Source organism: Schistocerca gregaria, chromosome 7, assembly GCF_023897955.1.
Source record: "Schistocerca gregaria isolate iqSchGreg1 chromosome 7, iqSchGreg1.2, whole genome shotgun sequence".
Lineage (NCBI taxonomy): Eukaryota > Metazoa > Arthropoda > Insecta > Orthoptera > Acrididae > Schistocerca > Schistocerca gregaria.
In genome coordinates, this window is record NC_064926.1 from 543,967,005 (window position 1) to 543,989,562 (window position 22,558).

The window sequence follows — 22,558 nt, forward strand, 5'->3', positions numbered from 1 at the left end:
ATCGCTACTCTTACACCAATCGTAAATGATCAGTAGCTATCCGATGTCTCAGATTTGATCAATATATAAAACAAACACTCTGAACAGTCGCTATATGGTCTCCGGCTGGTTGCTAATAACTCCTGTGGATGATTTCCTCCATAAAGAAAACAGGATAACAAGCTAAAAATGGAAGCACACACACACACACACACACACACACACACCATTTCAATCATTATAGTAATTACACATGCAACACACAACTGTACTGAATGACAGTAAAGATAACTTCACAATCTATACCTCCAATCAGTGGGAATGGTAATATCTGAACATTACACTTCATGTTTCCATTGGAATAAAGGGGTTAATTATCTTCTATTAGACCTGGCTATGTCTGCTTGGTCCATTAAATTGCACCTCCAACTAGCTATTGATCTATACCCTGCAATGTGTTCTCCTCCTATTCACTACTGCCATACACCACTAGAAAACAAGCAAAGGACAAAGCCAAATTCTACACTTTTACACACTATCACAATTGCAAACTCTTTCACAGCTTTCCGAACAGGCGGAACAACTTTATTGATCATGGTGGATCACTCACTTCCTCCTCGACACTCAACAGTCTTGAAACGTTACCTCCACCTTAGAGAGCCCATGACTCCTTTCCTGCATTCCTAAGGGCTGCTGGCGATCTTCAGAAGTACACTCTGTTACACCTCCTCTTTCCAGAGGGCACAAAACTTTCTTCCTACACCCTGCAGGGGCAGTCTAAAGCCTATCGGTTTTGCAAGCTCCTAAGCTTATGTGGAAAACTGTTGTAATGTCCAGGCATTTTTGCCAACCGGCCTGCTGATTACGATATATGCTCTTCAGTTGGCCAATTTCTGCTCCCACTATCAGAGCATCTCTAGAAGGTGCTGCTTCCTGCCAGTACTTTTCGAAGGTTTCCTTATGATGTGTCCTGGAGAACACCTCCCACCATGGAAACCTCACAGACCACCTGCTGGGCCCCAACCACAGACTGCTCAGAACTACAGAAATCCTGGCCCCCAGCTCTTGTCTGCGTGATGCCACCAACCCCCAGACACCAGAAACCAGTCATGAGATGTGGCTGGCAATATTTTGATACTTGCCTGGCAATATTATATGCTACTCACCTTTAACAGGTAAATTAAAACTGTTTTGTTTGCAGATGACACACATGTAATTGTTTCTGATCAGCTCAGGAACTGGACAATATGGCAAATTGTTGAAAGCATGTCATAACCTATGTATGACTGTTGAGGGTTTTATTTCGTTATCGCAGTTTTGACGTTTATGCCATTATTGGTGCTTCATTTGCAGGTGTCTTCAACCTGTTTGTGTGTAGTTTATAGCAAATTGAATTCTGTGGAGACATTAATAGACTGTCTGTTGACTGCAATACAAGACAGAGTCCCCAGTTTATGGCACTCTCTTGTATTATCACCAATGTACGGAATAATATTGTGGGGCAACATGGTCTGTTTTACACAGCTGACACACTGTATTAACTCGTGTAGGTCTCAGTTTAACAATGTGGTCATTGTTACACAGATGACATCTTCTTACTCTTGGCGTTTGTTCTTAAGGTTGATATTGTGTTTAGTGAACATGGGACAGAGGAATGCTGTTTACTTTCTGCCCACATTCTTAGCTGTTGTTAAAAAAGTGTTCTGCACTGTGCGATACATTTGTTTACAATCTTCTGCAAAAGTTGCAGGCCACTAATGATGTACTTCAAATGTGAGGCTATTCTTGTAACAAACTCTTTCTGTTTCCTCTGGAAGTACTGTATCTTTTGGGGAAATTATTTACTGAAAACCAATGAGTATTTCACACTTGCTTGAATGTCTTGTGAGCTACAAAATTTTTTTTGGAAGGGCACAGGTTACATTATCAATTCACTCCACAAATTTCAGGCGAATAAGCAACTCTTTCATCAATTGGATTTGCAGCTCCTTGTGTTTACCATGTTTGCACTTAAAATTGTAGAATGTAAGGTCTGTCAGTTATGCAAAACACTATTTTTTCCAAGTTCCCAAACATGTGTGAGCACCAATGTGCCATCATCAGTGGGTTTCTGTTTTATTTAATTCATAATGTGAAAATTTTTACTAAATGATTACAAAAATTATGTGGATATTTAGTTATTGTTGTTGTGGTCTTCAGTCCTGAGACTCGTTTGATGCAGCTCTCCATGCTACTCTATCCTGTGCAAGCTTCTTCATCTCCCAGTACCTACTGCAACCTACATCTTTCTGAATCTGTTTAGTGTATTTATTTCTTGGTCTCCCTCTACGATTTTTACCCTCCACGCTTCCCTCCAATGCTAAATTGGTGATCCCTTGATGCCTCAGAACATGTCCTACCAACCGATCCCTTCTCCTAGTCAATTTGTGCCACAAACTTCTCTTCTCCCCAATCCTAATCAATACCTCCTCATTAGTTATATGATCTACCGATATAATTTTCAGCATTCCTATGTAGCACCACATTTCGAAAGCTTCCATTCTCTTCTTGTCCAAACTATTTATCATCCATGTTTCACTTCCATTCATGGCTACGCTCCATACAAATACTTTCAGAAACGAATTCCTGACCCTTAAATCTATATTTAGTTAAAAACAATATTTTTTTGTTAATACCTTTATACTTGGTGTGTTTGATTTTTCAGGATCACTTGTGTATTATTTATTACAGGTAGCTTGTCATCTGCAACTAAACAATGTTGATGAGAAATTTTATTTGGAATTAACCTGTCATCTAAATGTTATTTAGTTTTTCACAATATTTCACACCTATATTTGTTTTTACTTACGTTTTCGTATGGCAAGCCATTTAATTCTCAACATCGTGGTGAGGTGTTGTGATGCACTTGTAAATATAACACGTATTTTCACAAATAAGTTCATAAAAGCACTTTGCACTTCACCAAAACACGGTGTAATTGTGGTTGTTGTGTGTTCCAGTCTAGTCACTGTTCATTTGTTCACCAGTGACTTCACTGCAAAATTTGATATTTGTCACATTTTTCTGTGTGTGTGTGTGTGTGTAGACATTATTTGTTTTTGTTGTCTTTTTTGTAATGTTCCTTTAATGTGTTAAATAGTGTGCCCTTGCAGAGTGGTAATGTATACATTTATGACCTGTTTTCCTTCTGCTGTTGCCTTCTGTATGTGGAAGTTTTTCTCAATGGTCAGTTTGCTGTATAAAATGTGGCTGAGTTTTAGTATTCTTATGTCTGTTTCTATTGTCGTTGGATCATAAAGTCAATTACACCCAGAGTGAAATAATAAACACTGAGTATATCAGAAAGAAAATAAAAAAAAATTTGCAATGAAGTCATAGAATTGAATGAGGAGTGTTTGTTTGGGACAGCTGAAGCCATTGGATGTATGGACAGGAAAGTAATACGTATAAAGTAAAAATCGCCCTGAGTGGTGTTTGTAAACTAAATAGTATTTTCTAAACAACCTCTAAGCTGCCCGACATAGAAAGTTTACAGTAAGTTTGTCTGATGAGTTTTGACTTACGGCATGGAGACATGGATTTCAATGCAAAAATTGAAGGTCACTCAGCAGGCAATGGAGAAATGAACATTGGGAGTTACTAGTAGATAAACATAGGGATAGTGAGGACAAGATTAATTATGGCAAGCATGGACACATTTAAATTGTCATTCCTACGCTCAATATGTGACAGGAACAGGAAGAAGCACAATGGTAAGTGCCCTCTGCCACGCACTTCACTGCTTTGCAGGGTGTGGACGTAGATGTAGGTGCGGAAGAATGGATCAGACGACAGTCTAGAGTGGAAGATGAAACTGTGACTGTAATAGAAATGGTTGGGACATGTAACCAAGTGAATGAGTGGTAGATGGACCGTGGAATTTCTTTGCTAGATTCCGGGAGATGAGAGTATACCAAGACGGAGATCTAATGGAATGCAGATAGTTCATATCAGAAAACATGCAGGAGTAATGTGGTTATGTATAGAATACCAAAGACTATGGAAAAGTATGGGGGAGTCTTCTTTCAGCAGTGGAATCATGAGTGTGGCAGTGATACACACTAGTTGAGGCATTTGTTGCTGCATTTAGACAGTGTACCAAGCTAAAAAAAATGGCACATCCTTATTGCCATTGTCGTAGGATTCCCCCCCCCCCCCCCCCTCCCCCCCCACCAAACTTTAGTTAGTCAAATTCATTAGGATCATGTCTGATAAACAGAAAGAGTACAGAAATTAAAAAGCTCTACAGATGGGAAAAGAACTGACTGCTGCTTACTTCCAAATGGCAGCAAGTAATAAAGGCTCAACTATGGACAAACTCCAACTGTTGCCAATGTTGGCTGTACCTGGAGTTTTGGTGCGGGACCGGAAGCACTACAAACTCAGAGGTCTGATGTTTGATCTCTGCCTCATCAAAGGTTTTATTTTATTTTCATCTGCTTACTGCTTCTTTCACCTGCTGGCATTGATTTGTGTAAGTGAAATTTCAGCTGTTTCACCATGTCTCAGGATCCCTATTAAAGTGTAGGACCACGTGTAACTGGCCACGTAAGCCGGTTCATACAATGGTGGAAGGCGATGGCTTACCACATCCAGTAATACACTGTCTACTAAAGCCTTGCAGTGTTCAAACCAACTTAAGCTTAAAGATGGCTTTACTCTTATAGCTTTGAAGAATTCATGACTGATGAGAATACTGAAAGAAAATGTTACCCATTAACACATGGGCAGTGTATGTATTATTACAGATGAATCTATATAAGCTGATATTAAGGGGAACTACAGTCACCAGAGACAGCAAAGGACATGGAAGAGCAGTTGAATGAATGGGCAGTGTATTGAAAGGAGGATATAAGATGAACGTCAACAAAAGCAAAATGAGGTTAATGGAATGTAGTCGAATTAAGACAGGTGATGCTGAGGGGAGGGAATTAGATTAGGAAATGAGACACTTAAAGTAGTAAATGAGTTTTGCTATTTGGGGAGCAAAATAACTGATAATGGTTGAAGTAGAGAGGATATAAAATGTAGACTGGCAATGGCAATGAAAGCGTTTCTGAAGAAGTGAAATTTGTTAACATTGATTATAGATTTAAGTGTCAGGAAGTCATTTCTGAAAGTATTTGGATGTAGTATAGCCATGTATGGAAGTGAAACATAGACGATAAATAGTTTGGACAAGAAGAGAATAGAAGCTTTCTAAATGTGGTGCTATAGAAGAATGCTGAACATTAGATGGGTAGATCACATAACTAGTGAGGAGGCATTGAATAGGATTGGGGAGAAGAGAAATTTGTGGCATAACTTGACTAGAAGAAGGGATCGGTTGGTAGGACAAGGTATCACCAATTTAATATTGGAGGGCAGCGTGGAGGGTAAAAATCGTAGAGGGAGACCAAGAGATGAATACACTTATCAGATTCAGAAGGATGTAGGTTGCAGTAGGTACTGGGAGATGAAGCAGCTTGCATAGGATAGAGTAGCATGGAGAGCTACATCAAACCAATCTCTGGACTGAAGACCACAACGACGACATCACCATTTTTCACGAGTTTATGAAAAGGCTGTAGAAGCATGCATAATTAGGGGAATGGTAGATGCTACCTGTAAGGGAATTAGATACCTTCAGAGAAAAGGTAGTATTTTGCGAAAGAGGAGAGGAAGTAAATGAAGATGAGATAGAAGATATGATATTGTGAGGAGAATTTCTCAAAGCACAGAAAGACTTAAGCTGAAACAGAACCTACTACAGTAGACAGCATTCTCTTAGAATGATTGAGATTCTTGTAAGGGTTGGCCATGTCAAAACTGTTCAGCAAAATATCTTCAGACTTCATGAACATTGCAATAATACCACTTGCAAAGAAGACAGATGCTGACAATTGTGAGTGCTACTGAACTATCTACTTAATAAGTCATGATTGCAAAATACTGATACAAATTACTTTTAGAAGAATGGAGATCCTGGTAGAAACAAACCTCACGAGTGAGCAGTTTGGCCTCTGGAGAAAAGTAAGAACACGTGAGGCTACAGTCACCCTATGAGTTCTCTTAGAAGATAAGTTGAATAAAGATAATCCTTTGTGTATAGCATTTGTAGATTTAGAGGAAGCTGTTGGTGATATTGACTGCAACAAATTCTTTTAAAACTCTGAAGGCATTAAGGATGGAATACAGGGTGTGAAATGTAATTTGCAACTTATATAGAAACTAAACAACATGCTTCTCTAACTAACATACCTTACAAGGAAAGCAATTTGCAACATTACGTGATGTTGCCTGCACCTTAGGTGACAGGGTCATGTACAGCTCTGTTTGAAAACGAACAGCTTGATAATGTTGTAGGATCGAGCTGCACATGTCTCCTTTCATAACCAGCAACTAACTTACTGCAATGATAATGGAATGCAGTTGAATTAAATGACACAATGCTGGTAGAATTAAATTAGGAAATGAGACATTGAAAGTAGTCTGTAGTGGTTCCACCTGCTTTGTTGTCCTTTGTGTCGACGTTCTGCATTGCTACACTGGCCAAAAAATGGGGTTTGTAATTTGGACACTGACTACAGTAAATAATGTAGCCGACAGAGGCACAGTTACGTTTCGCAGTCTTTTACTTTTGCTGTTCACAGCCCCACAATAATACACAGTGATATGGCCAATACACTATTGCTTAACCTTCGATAAGCCTCATTAATAGGTGGCAAGCGAATCTCCACATACCTCCAATACCTCGAAAAATTGCTTCTTTTTAACAGTTTCTTCTACTGTAAGAGGTAGGCCAAATTATTTGTTTAAATCATGAAATTAACAAATGTCATTACACAAAAAAATACTTTTGACAAAACTGTTAATTACTTTGGAATTAATTCAGGGCTGGTTTTTCTAACATGTTTCAAATAGATCCAAATAGATACTCTTAAGATTACTAGTATTTCATCTTCCAAATGTTTATGATTAGTGCAGAATTTCTATTTGTTTACACATCAACACTAGAATTTAAGTTAAGAAACAATTACTGATTTCACCCTGTAATGAAAGATACTAACTAGGAGTAGTCAAAATAAATTAGAAAATAAATTAATACATACAACTAAGCACAAAATTAGATCTGGTGCTATATTCTTTAAAACTGAGGGCCAACCTTTCTCTTTTATGGAAATGCAGATCATATTCATGTATGTTAATGGTGATTAATTAAAATTTAAAAAAATGAATTTTAAAGAGGCAGATGGCAAAACAAGAGGGGCAGAAAAATTATCCCAGCTTGCTTCGTCACATCACCCCCTCATTAGATTGACCAGATAGATATTGCAAATAGCTAAATGGGCAATTCATTGACCACAAGTGATGCCAGATATTGGGTATAAAATTTACACACCCAAAAAATTACATAAGAAATCTCATCAAAGATTATAGGACATCAGTTTTTTTCAGATTTGTACTTATGTGAACAGGCCATACAAAAATCCCCATACAAAATAATTACATACATATCACAAAATATCTACAGGTTATATTTTAACAAAATTTATGCATCTTCATCATACGAGATGTCCTTTTTGGACTAAACAAGCATTACATTTTAAAACTCATGCCGCTTTGTACAAGTCCTGTTTTGCTAAACAGAACAAATCCTCATGGGTTGAAAAAAGTCTCAGATGTACTTTCATACTTTTAATCTTTAACGCACTTTCTCACCAAGCTGTCCACACCTTCAACAGGTCCAAGTGGCAGCTAGTTAGGAAATGCACTGTGATCAGGTTCCTTGGAGGTGGTTCTCCTCTGCCACAGTACAAGAAAAAATTGGACAAAATATCCTAGTTTAGTACATTTACTTTTACTTCTAACTTAAATCTAAAAAAATATGTTTAATACCAATGGCAAATTATAGTCGTTACATCATAAATAAATACATTACATAGTTCTCATAATCTCACAATAATTAGCACTAAATTTGACTATAGTATGAAAGGCGTGGACTAGAATTTTTTTAAAAATCAAGTACAGTTTACTCAACAAAACATTACTGTAAGTCATAACTGTCTGAAACTGGTTAAACTTGGAAGACTTTTGTTTCTTTCCCACTTGCAAAATACCAAAAACTTGAGATGTGCATCACCTCTAGTAAAAAATCAAGATGTGCTGTAGCATAGATTTATTAATCATTACATTATGGGAAAAGAATAGTCACCATTACATAGCTTAATTACTATCCAAATCAAAGTTAAAGGGATGGAAGTTGTACTAAATCACTGCTCCACTTCTCTACTCCACTCTGAGCCCTACTCTCATGCAACCAGAACATTAAATCCTCACAAAATCACAAAATGTTACCAAATAGTTGACCTGTCAGAATATTCATATCAGTCTAGCACCACAGTTATTAGTTAATCAGCAAAATTATTTTTCTTCATTTCAGTATTACCACCTCAAGCTCATAATTCCTCAGAAGACAAATAGAAGTTTTCGGATGACCTATAGGTCCAGTGATGCAGCCCTACCAGCTGCAGTGTCATGAACTGCACATTATAAACAGTACCTAATGTTGCCTGGTTCACAAATAGATCATCAAGATAGTTGCAGCACATTTGTTTGTATACAGTTATCTTTTTCATTAATTGTGTCTGTCAGCAGCATTATTACACTTACATTTCTTAGCTTGTTAACCAGTAGATTGCATTCTCAAAAAATGTCCCTACTGCAGAGACAGGCTCCCTAACCTTTAAGACCCTAACATTATCTGTTATTTTATTATTTTATTATTTCATTATTGCTTCATTATCTAATAAATAAACACCTGCTCTGCTCATCCACTGCAAAATTGATTCTACTGAAAAACACTCCAAAGTAACAGATCCTTATGCTAAGGCAAACATAACTCTCATTACCGATTAGACAAAATTATCACTTAGAAAAGCTATTATTTCACTGTATTCCATAAATTTGCTTGATAATCTAGCCTGAAGGGCAATATACATATAAACCTTGCTTACTCTTTCCACGCACATTACTCCAGGGAACTATGTTTGAAGTTGTAATTCCTTAATGCTAAAAACGACTGTACCAAGACACACTTCTAAGGTAGATAGTTATCTCAATATACTGATTGCACTGAACAACAACATTCTACTATACCACAATTAATATTAAGATCTGGTATTTAAGATGATTTTTCCTGCATATTGCCTCTGCTGCTGCATCAATGAGCTAATTATTTCAGGTGTTAATTATCCTCCACATATGCTGACACCTTTTGTTTTCAATTCTCCTTCCATTTGTTTGACAGAAATTCTTTAATCATGTTACCACTTTATTTTCTTTCATCCTCTTATGATTGCATCACTTATCACTAACACAACATAATACACACACACACACACACACACACACACACACACACACACACACACACACACACACACACACACAGAGAGAGAGAGAGAGAGAGAGAGAGAGAGAGAGAGAGAGAGAGAGAGAGAGAGATAACACCGGAGAAACTTTTTCTAACGTATTTCTGTACCAAAGAATCCTACTGTACCAAATTAGGTGAAAGTCGAAAATAGAATGTCTGTGATTCACTTATAAACTACAGATAGGATAGTAGAAGAGTTTGACTGCCTCAGGAAACATGAAAAACAAGACACGCAGCTGGAGTAAGCATTATTGCCACATAATGAATCCAACACAGAATGTTGAACTCCCTACTTGCTAATTGCACAAGAAATTAGTCTCAAATATTACATCACTGCTGCGATTTTGAATCACCAACAAATTGCATCCCAACAGCTGTCCTGCCAATTCCACAGTTAATATTACCTCTTCTTTCACAGCTTACTAGTAGCGCCAATAATTTTTGTTCCAGAAACATACATCACTACTATACCCCCAGTGTTCTGAATAGATTCAAACAATGCTTGTGAAAAGACATTCAAATCACTATCACTGTCTAGGAAACACTTAACATGTTTACCTTGTACACTTGCCATTATTACTGTTTGACACACTTCCTTTTTACTTACGATGTGATGATTTTTATACAACAGATCCTTTCTTTACTTAATACATTGCCCTAATTACTAATTATAGATTCAAATACCCAATTTTCATAACTACTTTATTCACCATTACTCATTGTTGCTATCATCATTACAACTACAATCAGAATCAGACACACTCTCACTTAAGCTATGCTTTAGATTTGGTACCTCTTTCACTTTTTTTTCTCTATTTTAGCCAATTTTGAATCTTCTCTTTCATTTACTTTTTCCAGTTTTTCCTCTACCTCTACTGCACACTTGGTTTCTACCTCCGTTTCTAAATCATTTCTAATGTGATCGATTTATTTCTCAAGTTTAACTTTTATTTTCATTGTTTCTCGGCAACCTCCACCTTCCTGCTATTGTCATCACAAAGTTTCTCTCTCTCTTCTACACATTTACTACTCGATGTTAATTTTTCATCAGAGTTATGTACTACTCTCTTTATACTATTTTCCACCCTCCTGATGCCTTCTCTCAAACTATTTATGTCTTCTTCTGTACTTATATTATTCACAATATACCTTAACATCGCTTCCACTTCTCCATATGTCATAAACTTTGGCCCTTGCTGACTTTTGGTACTAGATTCCTCCTCCTTAACCTTAACGATCCCACCCACTTCAGTACTGTTTTTGTCCATTTCGCTCTTTACAATAGGACATTCGTCCCCATCCATGAAAGTTACATTCATGTCTGACTTATAATCGGCTACAGAACCAGTCACACTTAGGTGTTTCGGTTCACTTAAAAACTTAACCTCTACAGCTTTGTCCTCAGTCACACTGACTTGTTTGTTAAGGCCACTCATTATTTATCACTTAATATAACACAGCTTTTACAATGAATTACCTTGTTCTCGTTTACTCTTCTTCTGCTGCTCTAATGCTGCTGCTGTTGTGGTTGTCAACTTGGTCCATTGTCTGCGTGACTGTGGCAAGTTGTAATTCTCTTGGCAAGGTGTCTTGTCTACCTCCGGTCAGCTGTGTCCGCCTGCGTGCTGACTGGGTGCTCCTGTGCTCAGTGGCTGCTTCCACAGAACTCACTCACTCGCTGGCTGCTGCACCTTGCAATGCCACTACCCGAATTTACTGTATTATTTTTATTAGACCGTGCGGCATCGGACTTCCGGAAAGTGGCCCTTTCATGTAATAGGTTTGAATAGACACCGTATGGTGATCCAACTACTACATGGAATTTTTGGAATAAATAATGATAATGGCTCGTAACCAACTTATTTTTACGTCTATATTTGATCATTAGTAGCACTGATAATCTCTTTGAAGTGACTGAACAGGGAGCACTTAATTCTGTATGTTTGATATTGCCTAGCAGGGAGGACATTATTCATTTAGAACACTACTACAGCCTGAAATCGTTTCACAATACATAAACACACATGATAAACACTTGAACTTGTTTTAGGTTAATGTAAACTACACAAATTGTAATTACTGAATTTAATGTTATTGAGCTTGCATTGTGCTGAAGGCACAATGTGTACTGTGTTGGCAGCAATTTCCTTGAATGCATAATTAAAGAACATTGTAGATCTGCCCAATATAGTTACTGAAAATACTAATTGAGAATCATGTTGCTCGGATGGAACTGAGTAATTTTTGACTATGGCAATGTACTGAAGAGCCACCACATCGAGCTGGATAGTAATTAAGGTGGCACAGTACCTGGCATCTTCCATCCATTGCATGAAGCGGCGTCTGCTGGTAATTTCGGTGTTGATTCCAACTATTTTCCCTTGCAATATAGCTACATGGTACTGACGCACCATAACTTTTCAATGATGTTGCAGCACATAGAAATTACTGAATATGGTGTGATAATGAGCTATTTCCTTTATATAATTGATTACATTTGGGGAATGCAATTTAAACCACAAAATTATTATTGCCTCCAAACTTTACACACTGTAGAGAACTAGGTTTGACTATTACACAAACTGACTCACAGAATATAAATGTACTGGTAATGCCATCGGTATAACCACCCTTGTTCAATACAGTACTGCTGTAAGATAACTTCTCGTTTGTTGCTACCGAAGTGAGCTCACCAATGGACCTCATCAGTTATTGAGATCAAAATACGCCATTGGATGCGGCTACTGGTCCCTTCACACCTTGCAGTTGGCACAAGCACCTCGTCGCAATTAACGCGGCATTTCACCGTGCAGTGCCATGTACCCCAGAGTGGGAAACCGTACTAATTTGCCGCTCACAGCCCATCACCGTCGAAATACCGCGTCTTACAAGCCTTAGTGTCGATTTTGCTTGTAGCTATACGATAAACGAAGTCCATATCTGTCATCTCACTTCTAAATGCTCTGTTAGCAGCGTTACCGTAACACCCACTGGCAGTCACTTTTACGCCACTTAACACTTGTTCTGCCTCAGAGCTACGCCATCTTACTTCTACCGCCAATATTACACACCAACCTGTACACTGTTCTCATTCTCAGGGATTCCCTCCACACCTAAACATTATTTTACATTATGCCAAGTTCTCTATTTACAATTAAACATACCATACCATAACAATACTCAACTACAGTCATTTTCATATATTAAAGTAATATTACATTTATATTTTTACTCCACATAACAATATTATTTAGTTTAATTCTTTTGTTATTTCGATGTCAGAGTGCAGCACAAGCCAGACGCTGTCTCCCACATAGCGTTTTTTAATTTAGCCTCCAGGCGGAAGCACTTCCACTTTGCCTTCGATTCTGGTCACTTCCACTTTGCCTTCGATTCTGGTCCACAGATGGCATAAGCATCCACTTTCTCTACCATTGCGCCTTGACTATGCCTGGCCTTCACTAAATGGCATGTTGTCACATTACAACCTTCTTCACTATGAAACCCCAGCGCTGATTGGCTGTATCATCTCTTCCATTTAAAACCATTTGAGTTCACATTTCACTATCAAATTTTCATGAGTTCTAGTTTATTGTGCCCACATACAATATTCCTCACCCGCAAGGGCACCACATGTAGTGGTTTCACCTGCTTTGTTTCTTCGTTTGTTGTCCTCGGTGTCAGCGTACTGCATTGTTGCACTGGCTGAAAAATGGAGTTCTTAATTTGGACACTGACTATGGTAAATAATGTAGCCAACAGATGCACAGTTACGTTTCAGTCTTCTACTTTTGCTGTTCACAACCCCCCCAATAATACACAGTGATATCGCCAGTGCACTATTGTTTAACCATCGATAAGCCTCATGCATAGGTTGCAAGCAAATCTCCACATACTGCTACAATAGTTTACTGTTGAACATCTGTGAGCAGTAAAAACATAACTACATTATTCGTGCTTTGTTTCTTCGTTTGTTGTCCTCGGTGTCAGCGTACTGCATTGTTGCACTGGCTGAAAAATTATTTTCCCATGTGGAAGTTTCTTTCTATTTAACTACATTATTCACAGTTCTTAAAGAATAAACAGGCACAATCACTGTTTTTACCCACAGCCTATTGGAGTAACACTTAATTCACTGTTGTTCTAACCAACACAAGTTCCTAGTCAGAAACTCGGCTGTGGACTGACTGTCTCGTGACCAAAAGTTGGGCCCTTATATATCATCACAATAATAGGTATTGAAACTGCACATTGTTCAAAGTTTAATTTACAGAAATTACAAATAAAACTTAACTCATTAAATTACCTGGATACATCAAAAATTGCATCTTTTTAACAGTTTCTTCTACTGCAAGAGTTAGGCCAAATTATTTGTTTAAATCATGAAATTAACAAATATCATTATGCAAACAATGTCTTTGATAAATTAAGTCAGGGCTGATTTTATTAAAATGTTTTCGAATAGAGCCAAATAGATACTTTAAGATTATTAGTATTTTGTCTTCCAAATGTGTATAATTAGTACAGAATTTATGTTTGTTTATACATCAACAGCAGACTCTAAGTCACAAAACAATTACTGATTTCACCCTGTAATGAAAGATACTAACTAGGAATAGTCAAAATAAATTAGAAAATCAATTACATACGTAAAACTGAGCACAAAATTAATGCTGGTGCTATATTCTTTAAAACTGAGGGCCAACCTTTCTCTTTTATGGAAATGCAGATCATATTCATGTATGTTAATGGTGATTAATTAAAATTTAAAAAAATTAATTTTAAGGAGGCAGATGACAAAACAAGAGGGGCAGAAAAATTATCCCAGCTTGCTTCATCACATTTTGAGTTTTGATTTTTGGGCAGAAGAAAACTGGTATGGCTAAAGTAGAGAGTACATAAGATGCAGACTACCAATAGCAAAAATGTTTTTGAAAAGAGAAATATGATAACATTGAAGATAAATTTGGGAATGTAGCATTGTACATAAGCGAAATGTGGACAATAAACATTTAGACAAGAAGAGAAGAAAAGCTTTTGAAATGTAGTGTTACAGTAGGATGCTTAAGATTAGATGGGTAAGTCAGGCAACTAATGAGGAAGTACTGAATCAAACTGCAGAAGAAAAGAAATTTATGGCACAGTTTGATTAAAAGAAAGGATTGGTTGGCAGGACACATCCTGAGGCCTCAAGGAATAGTCTCTTTGGTAATAGATGGAAGTGTGATTGGGTAAAAACTGTAGCAGCAGACCGAGGCGTGAATACACCATGTGAACAAAATGTTCTGAGACTGATTTTATTCCTGGCATTGTAAGCAATGCCAGTGCAGTAACACTGTCAACATGAACTAACAACGGTAAACAACAGACATGCATTTGACCAGACAGCTGTGAGCAGGCAGTGTTAAGTACTGAACGTGCAGACTTAGTGTGTGAACATTTATCGTCTTACAAATAAAAGTGGAACATCATCTCTAAATCAAGTGTTAATGTCGTTCTCCAGAAAGTTTTGAAGAAGAGAAAAGTGTGCATTTGTTTGTCCTGTGGAGCTTGACTCCCAGACAATAATGACAATGCTTGGGCAGATGACGCAACCTGATTGAAATGCAAAACACAGACAATTAATTCCTAGAAAAAATCATCACATGTGATGAAATCTTACGTTATCAATTCAAGCGTACCACAAAATGCCAAAATGCAGAAATTTACATGGAGGGTCAATGCTTTGATGGCGAAACTGGCGTTCAAGCTACTGTGATGTGTGAGTTGAACAACTTGCTGCCAAAGGAGTTTTCTGACAGTTTCAATGGTTGTGTGAATGGTCTGTGCATTGTACTCAAATGGGGGGAGATTATGTAGAACACCTTAAGCATTGAAACCATCAGCATAACTATTCCCTGTTTTCTGTCAATCTAGTCTCAAAACTTTTTGAAATTGTGAGATACTGTAATAAGGTACATATGAATGTAGATTGCAGTAGGAGATAAAGAGGCTTGCACAGTATAGACTAACATGGAGAGCTGCATCAAATTGATCTTCAGACTGAACACCACAACAACAACGGCAGCAACAACAAGCTACCAAAAACATGTTTATCTTATATTATGTGTGTCATGTTGTATCAATGCAAACTCATCTAGTATATATTATGAAAAGTATAGATTGCAAACTATAGAGTGCTAGTCACCACATTGCTGAGATGTTGAGTCACAAACAAGCACAACAAAAAGACTGCTAGACAAGTAAGCTTTTGGCCAAAAGGCCTTTTTCTTAGTTAGACAACAAACACATTCACACAAATGCAACTCACACTGATGACCACTGTCTCTGTCATTATTCCATCTTGGACTTTCATTGTCTGATTCATCTGGTATATGGTAATATAAACAAAACACCTCTGACAAGTCACTGACATCTTGATCTCACCATTATATATGGTGTATCTATGATGGTAAAAATCACTTAATCAAGATGTATGAGTCTGCTAACAAGTGAAATAGGAGTGAGTCTTTACTTTTACTCATTCTCTATGTTTCAATCATATCTCCATAATGTTTTAGTCCCTTTTGTGTGTTTTCTGTGTCCCAAAATGAGAACGATCATATACAGAAAACTACTTATTTAAAACTTTCATGTTTTCTGCTTATTATCTATCACAAGGGCTCTCAGTGTAATAAAAGCATTCGTTGTGTGGGTATTACGACTTAAAATTTATGTCACATGAATCGTTTCTGTTAGCAATTTTTGCTCATCAGTCAAACATCACACAATAAAGAAAAGTTTTCTTTCAGGCAATTCTGAAAACTAACAAATGGCGTAAGGAATATGGTGTCGAATTGTTAAACGAAAAAAATCCAATTATCCAGAAGCATGTGGAAGGGAAGAAAGCAAGAGTGCTGCGTCACAGAGATGTCAGTGGGAGGCCGATTATTTATATTCCAGCAAAAAACCACAATGTTAATGACAGGGACATTGAAGAGCTGACAAAGTTTATCGTTTTCTGCCTGGTAAGTTGCATGGTGTTAAAGATAGCTATTTGATTGATGTATTGTTTGTACACTTGCTGATGTCACTGCACACTTGTTGATGTCACCATTTCACTTCTTTGCATCAGTGCATTACAGAAAACGTGATCCCAACTGCAGGTAAATTGCATGTCTTATGTGTCTGTAACAGTAGAGATATGGTATAGCTATTCTTTAGAGGTAAAGTGTTATGAGGTGCAGTGGAGAGACACCGATTACCCTCAGGTGCAGCTTTGTTAAAATGCTGCCTCTCCGTCTGGCCTTGGAGTCTGTTCAGTAAGTACTGAGTGAGTGAGAGGAGATTAATGTGCCACCTCCAGTTGCCTTTTGCCCTAGCAAAAAATTACAGTCAGATAGAAAGTAGGATGTGCTTTCCGGAGACTGTGTGACAGGTGTGTGTGTGGGGGGGGGGGGGGGGGGGGGGTGGAGCAGAAAAGGTGAGGAGCAGGTTGGGGAAAAAGATGGGCCGGTGCATTGTCAGAGAGCGACACAATGAGGATGAGGAGACATTAATAAAAAGGACATGATAGGACGTAGGGGGTGGAAACTGTTGAGTGGAGGGTGTGGGGATAGTAGGTTACTGTAGATCGAGGTCAGGATACTTTTGGGAGCAGAGAATGTCTCGTAAGGTTATTCCCATCGGGACAGTTCATAAAAGCTGGTGTCATTGGGGAGTATCCATATGGCCCATTCTGTGAAGCAGCCACCGAAATCAAATATGTTATATTCAGCTGTACAATGTGCCACAGGGTGGTCTGCTCCACTCTTGGCCACAGTTAAGCTGTGGCCGTCCATCATGGTGGACAGCTAATTAGCTGTGCAGTGGTTGCAGGTGAGCTGGTATATGACACGGCTGCTTTCACATGTGTTGGACGGCCACAGATGGAGTAGGATAAGTCTGTGAAGGGCTGGAATAGGAAGTGCTGAATGGGTGGATTGGGCATATCTATAGGGATACGATCCCTGTGACAAGGTATTAGGATTGGGCAGGGCATAGAGAGAGACTAGAATGTTGTGGAAGTTGGATAAGTGACAGAACACCATGTTTAGAGGGCTTGGAAGGATCCTAGGCAGGATATCCCTCATTTCATGGTGTGATGTTAGATAATCAAAGATGTGAAAAAGGATATGATTTAGTTGTTACAGTCCAGGATGGTACTGGGTGACAAAGGGAACAGCACTCCTGTGCAGTTTGTTCTTGGGGGTGTCCAAATATTCTTGTGGACTAGGTCTGGGGATGGGGAATAGTGTCTGCCTGTGCAGGCCTTGGTAGGACCTGCAGCATACTGTGCAATGGTGTTCTTGTTGCTGCAAATGTGCTGTCCCCAGGTGGCTAGGCTCTATGGGAGGAATTTTCTGGTGTGGAAGGAACGAAAACTGTTGGAAAGCATGTAGTGTTGGTAGTTGGTGGATTTAATGTGGAAAGAGCTATTGATGGAACCATCAGAGAGGAGACGATCAATGTCAAGGGAAATAGTCATCTATTTATTTATTTAGCCTTACCAGATTAGGGCCTTCAGATATTTCCTTACATTTGCACAGGGTTTCACACATGCTAATCACTGTGCATCGCACTTTAATTAATTAACAGCAGTACTGTGAACCAGGCAGTGTGTGTTGAAATCTTTATGCCAGTTAGCACGTAGTTGACATAATTGGGCTTAAGATGATCAAAATTACAAACATCTGGCCCGAGATGCCGGAGTTGGTGGTTGTGTATACGTGAGGTGTGTTTGCTTTTGTGTGTGTGTGTGTGTGTGTGTGTGTGTGTGTGTGTGTGTGTGTTTATGGATGAAGGCTGCGGCTGAAAGCTATCTGTGTGTGTCTGCAACTTGAAGTGTCTTTTTTGCAGTAAGTAACAATCTTTTCATACATTGTTGATATTCCTACCTGGAGTTTCCTTTGTTTGATTAAACATCAAAGATGGTTGAGACTGCCTGGAGCACTTTGAGCATTCCTGAGAAAGTATTTTCTGGAAAACGTAGCTGTAATCATCAGTCAAGAGCCCAGATGTTTGTATGAGCTCCTTTTCCAGTTCCGAATGAAAAATCCTTTTATGTTTTTGCAGAGCATGGAGAGATTCTGATGCAGTTTTGTAAGTTGTAGTTATGCATAGATGTGTACTGGACCTTGTAGCAAACCCAGGGTAGCACTTAATATTAACTGTCTCCATTGCAACTTTGTGCTCCCAGAGCCGGCCCACTGTTGGTGAAAGATTTTGTATTAGTGAAACCATCGTACTATGGAAATCAAAATGGAAGAGGAAATAGATGAAGATGAGATGGAAGATATGATAGTGTGTGAAGAATTTGACAGAGCACTGAAAGACCTAAGTCTCAAAAATGCTCCAGGAATAGACAAAATTCCATTAGAGCTACTGATAGCCTTGGGAGAACCAGCTGTGACAAAACTCTACCATCTGGTGAGCAAGATTTATGAGACATGCGAAATGCCCTCAGACTTCAAGAAGAATATAATAATTCCAATCCCAAAGAAAGCAAGTGTTGATAGGTGTGAAAATTACCGAACTATCAGTTTAACAAGTCATTGCTGCAAAATACTAACACGAGTTCTTTACAGATCAGTGGAAAAACAGGTAAAAGCCAAACTTGGGGAAGATCAGTTTGAATTCCATAGAAATGTTGGAACATGCAAGGCAATACTGATCCTACGACTTATCTTAGAAATAGCTTAAGGAAAAGCAAACCTATGTTTCTACCATTTGTAGACTTAGAGAAAGCTTTTGACAATTGTGACTGGAATACTCTCTTTCAAATTCTGAAGGTGGCAGAGGTAAAATACATGGATCTAAAGACTATTTACAATTTGTACAGAAATCATATGGCCGTTATGAGAGTGTAGGGGCACAAAAAGGAAGCAGTGATTGAGAAGGGAGTGAGACAGGCAGGGTTGTAGTCTATCCCCGATGTTATTCAATCTGTTTATTGAGCCAGCTGTGAAGGAAACAAAAGAAAACTTTCAATTAGGAATTAAAATCCATGGAGAAGAAATACAAACGTTGAGGTTTGCAGGTGACATTGTAATTCTGTCAGAGACAGCAAAGGGCATGGAAGAGCAGTTGAATAGAATGGACAGTGTCCTGAAAGGAGGATATAAGATGAACATCAATAAAAGCAAAATGAGGATAATGGAACGTAGTTGAATGAAGTCAGATGATGCTGAGGGTATTAGATTAGGAAATGAGACACTTAAAGTAGTAAATGAGTTTTTTTATGTTTAGGAAATAAAATAACTGATGATGGTCGAAGTAGAGAGGATATAAAATGGAGACTGGCTAGCAAGGACAGCGTTTCTGAAGAAGAGAAATTTTTTAGCATCGAGTATAGATTTAAGTGTCAGGAAGTTGTTTCTGAAAGTATTTGTACGAAGTGTAGCCATGTATGGAAGTGAAACATGGACGATAAATAGTTTAGATAAGAAGAGAATTGAAGCTTTCGAAATGTGGTGCTATGGAAGACTGATGAAGATTAGATGGCTGGATCACATAACAAATGAGGAGGTACTGAATAGAATTTGGGGATAAGAGGAAATTGTGGCACAATCTGACTAAAAGAAGGAACCGGTTAGTAGGACATGTTCTGAGACATCAAGGGACCACCAATTTAGTATTGGAGGGCAGCATGGAGGGTAAAAATCATAGAGGGAGACGAAGAGATGAATACACTAATCAGATTCAGAAGGATGTAGGTTACAGTAGGTATTGGGAGATGATGAAGCCTGTACAGGATAGAACAGCATGGAGAACTGCAGCAAACCAGTTTCTGGACTGAAGATCATGACAAAAAAAAAGAGAGAGAGATGCTGCTAAAAGACCGTGTTGCATTTTCTGTATTCAGAGCATGTCTGTTATCCAGTTCATTCTTAGTGCTATCAGTAGCTAATAGAGGTGTATCATCAGTATTGATGATGGTGCACTCATATCATTTATGTAAAGAATGAAAAGCAGTGGGCTTTTATTTTACAAAGGATTGTATAATGTCAGCAGTGTTCTCTCATGTCATATTGATCAAGTTTCTGCTACAGTGTAACATTGTGATGTTCGCCTGCTTTGTTTCTTCATTTGCTGTCCTTGGTGTTGACGTACTGTGTTGCTACACTGGCCTAAAAATATGATTTGGAAGTTTGACACTGACTACTTCAGTGATATAGTAGACAGGTGCACATTTGTGTTTCACAGTTCTTTACTTTCACTGTTCACAACCCCCTCCCCATAGTACACAGTTGTATGGCGAGTGCACTATTGTTTAAAACTTTCGATAAGCCTCATTAATAGGTTGCAGGCAAACATCCACATACTGCTACAATAGTTTACTGTTGAACATCTATGAGCAGTAAAAACCTAACCACACATTTCACAGTCTTTCAGATAAATTGGAACGGACACTGTCATTGCTTTTAACACATGGCCTATTGGTGTAATACTTATTTCACAGTTAAGTGGATGCATTGTTGTTGATCTAACCAAAATGGGTTCCATGTCTGAAAGTCGGCCATGGACTGACTGTGTCAGGACCAAAAATCTGGTCCTTATATTTCCTCACAATAATAGGCACTGAAACTACACATTGTTTGATGTTTAATTTACAGAAATAACAATTAAAACTTAACTCATTAAATTATCTGAATATATCCAAAAAAATCCTTCTTTTTAGCTGTTTCTTCTACTGAGGAGGTTAAGCTGAATTATCTGTTTAAATGATGAAATTAACAGCTATCGTTACGCAAACAATACTTTTGACAAAACTGTTAATTATTTCAGGATTAATTCAGGGCTGCCTTTGATAACATGGTTTCAAATAGAGCCAAATAGATCTTTTAAGAATACTATTAGTTGTTCCTCTAAATGTCTATAATTAGTACATAATTTATATTTGTTCATAAGCCAACAATAGAATTTAAGTTATGAAACAATTACTGATTTCACCCTATAACAAAAGATACTAACTGGGAATAGTCAAAATAAATTAGAGAATCAGTTACTTGCATAAAACTAAGCACACAATTAAACCTTGTGTTATATTCGTTAAACCAGGAACCATTCTTTCTCTTTTATGGAAATGCAGACTATACTCTCATATGTTAATGGTAATTAGTTAAAAGTGAAAAAATGGATTTTAAGGAGGCAGGTGGCAAAACAGGAGGGGAATTTAAAAAAATCTCAACTTGCTTCGTCACAACATGACACACACATAAAAAGCTTTGGTTAGATCTAGGAACAAACCCAAACATTCTTTTGGTCATTTAAAGCTGCCATTGTGTGTCTCATGAAATTTGCAGTTGCTGACTTGGTTGACCTATGACTATGGAAAAGAAATCGCTTTACGGGCTTTGAGGGACTCAGGACTTCCATAGACTGGTTTATTAAAAATGTCAGTGGTTCTAGGCACTGTGAGCAGTACTTAACTACTCTGGTAAATGCATCATCAAACTGTTCTTTATTTTTTCTTTTGTTTGTTAGTTACTTTCATGTTCCACAGATCATTCTGCACGATAAATCGTCATGATGTGGAATGAGTCACTTTACATTCATTTTAAAAATTAGTAAGTACATCTATTTGTACTCTAAACATAACCTTTTTTTATTTCCTTCCCCAAAATGAAAACAAGATATACAGATTGAGTTAGCAATTCCTACCCACCATCTTTTACACATTACAAACTTAGTAATCCTTCTAAGGAACAGAAGGAGTTGTCATTTTACCGTGCTGTGTGTTAGACACTTTATATCGCTGGGTAAGTGGTCAAAAATTTTTGTTGCAGCATTGTGTACCCCTTTCTGTGTTAAAGACATCCTTAATATTGAGTAATGAGTACCATTTTTTCTTCTAGTTTTGTAATTATGAACCTCACTGTTCCTTTTGAACTGTAGTGGGGGAATAAACATACTGTGAAGCAGCAGTCAGAATGCCCAACTCCTTAATGATAATTGCGGGTGAACACCATGTATTATTCTTATGGCACATTTGTAGGCAGTGGAGGCACAGAGACTGAAATTTTGTATGGATTGTATCAGTGTGGCCTTCTTGACAACCGTGAATGAGTATGTTAGACTGAAAAGCTGAAGAGAAATGAAATAAGG

General features: G+C 37.9%; 1 protein-coding gene across 2 annotated transcripts in view; it reads left to right on the top strand.

Moving 5' to 3' along the window:
* LOC126281445 (uncharacterized) overlaps positions 1-22,558 on the top strand; it is a 56,346-nt gene that overhangs the window by 12,946 nt on the left and 20,842 nt on the right. For both annotated transcript variants that reach the window (XM_049980415.1, XM_049980414.1), the window contains exon 3: positions 16,225-16,440. In XM_049980415.1, coding sequence (XP_049836372.1) covers positions 16,225-16,440 — 216 coding nt within the window. The remainder of the gene's footprint in view (positions 1-16,224; positions 16,441-22,558) is intronic.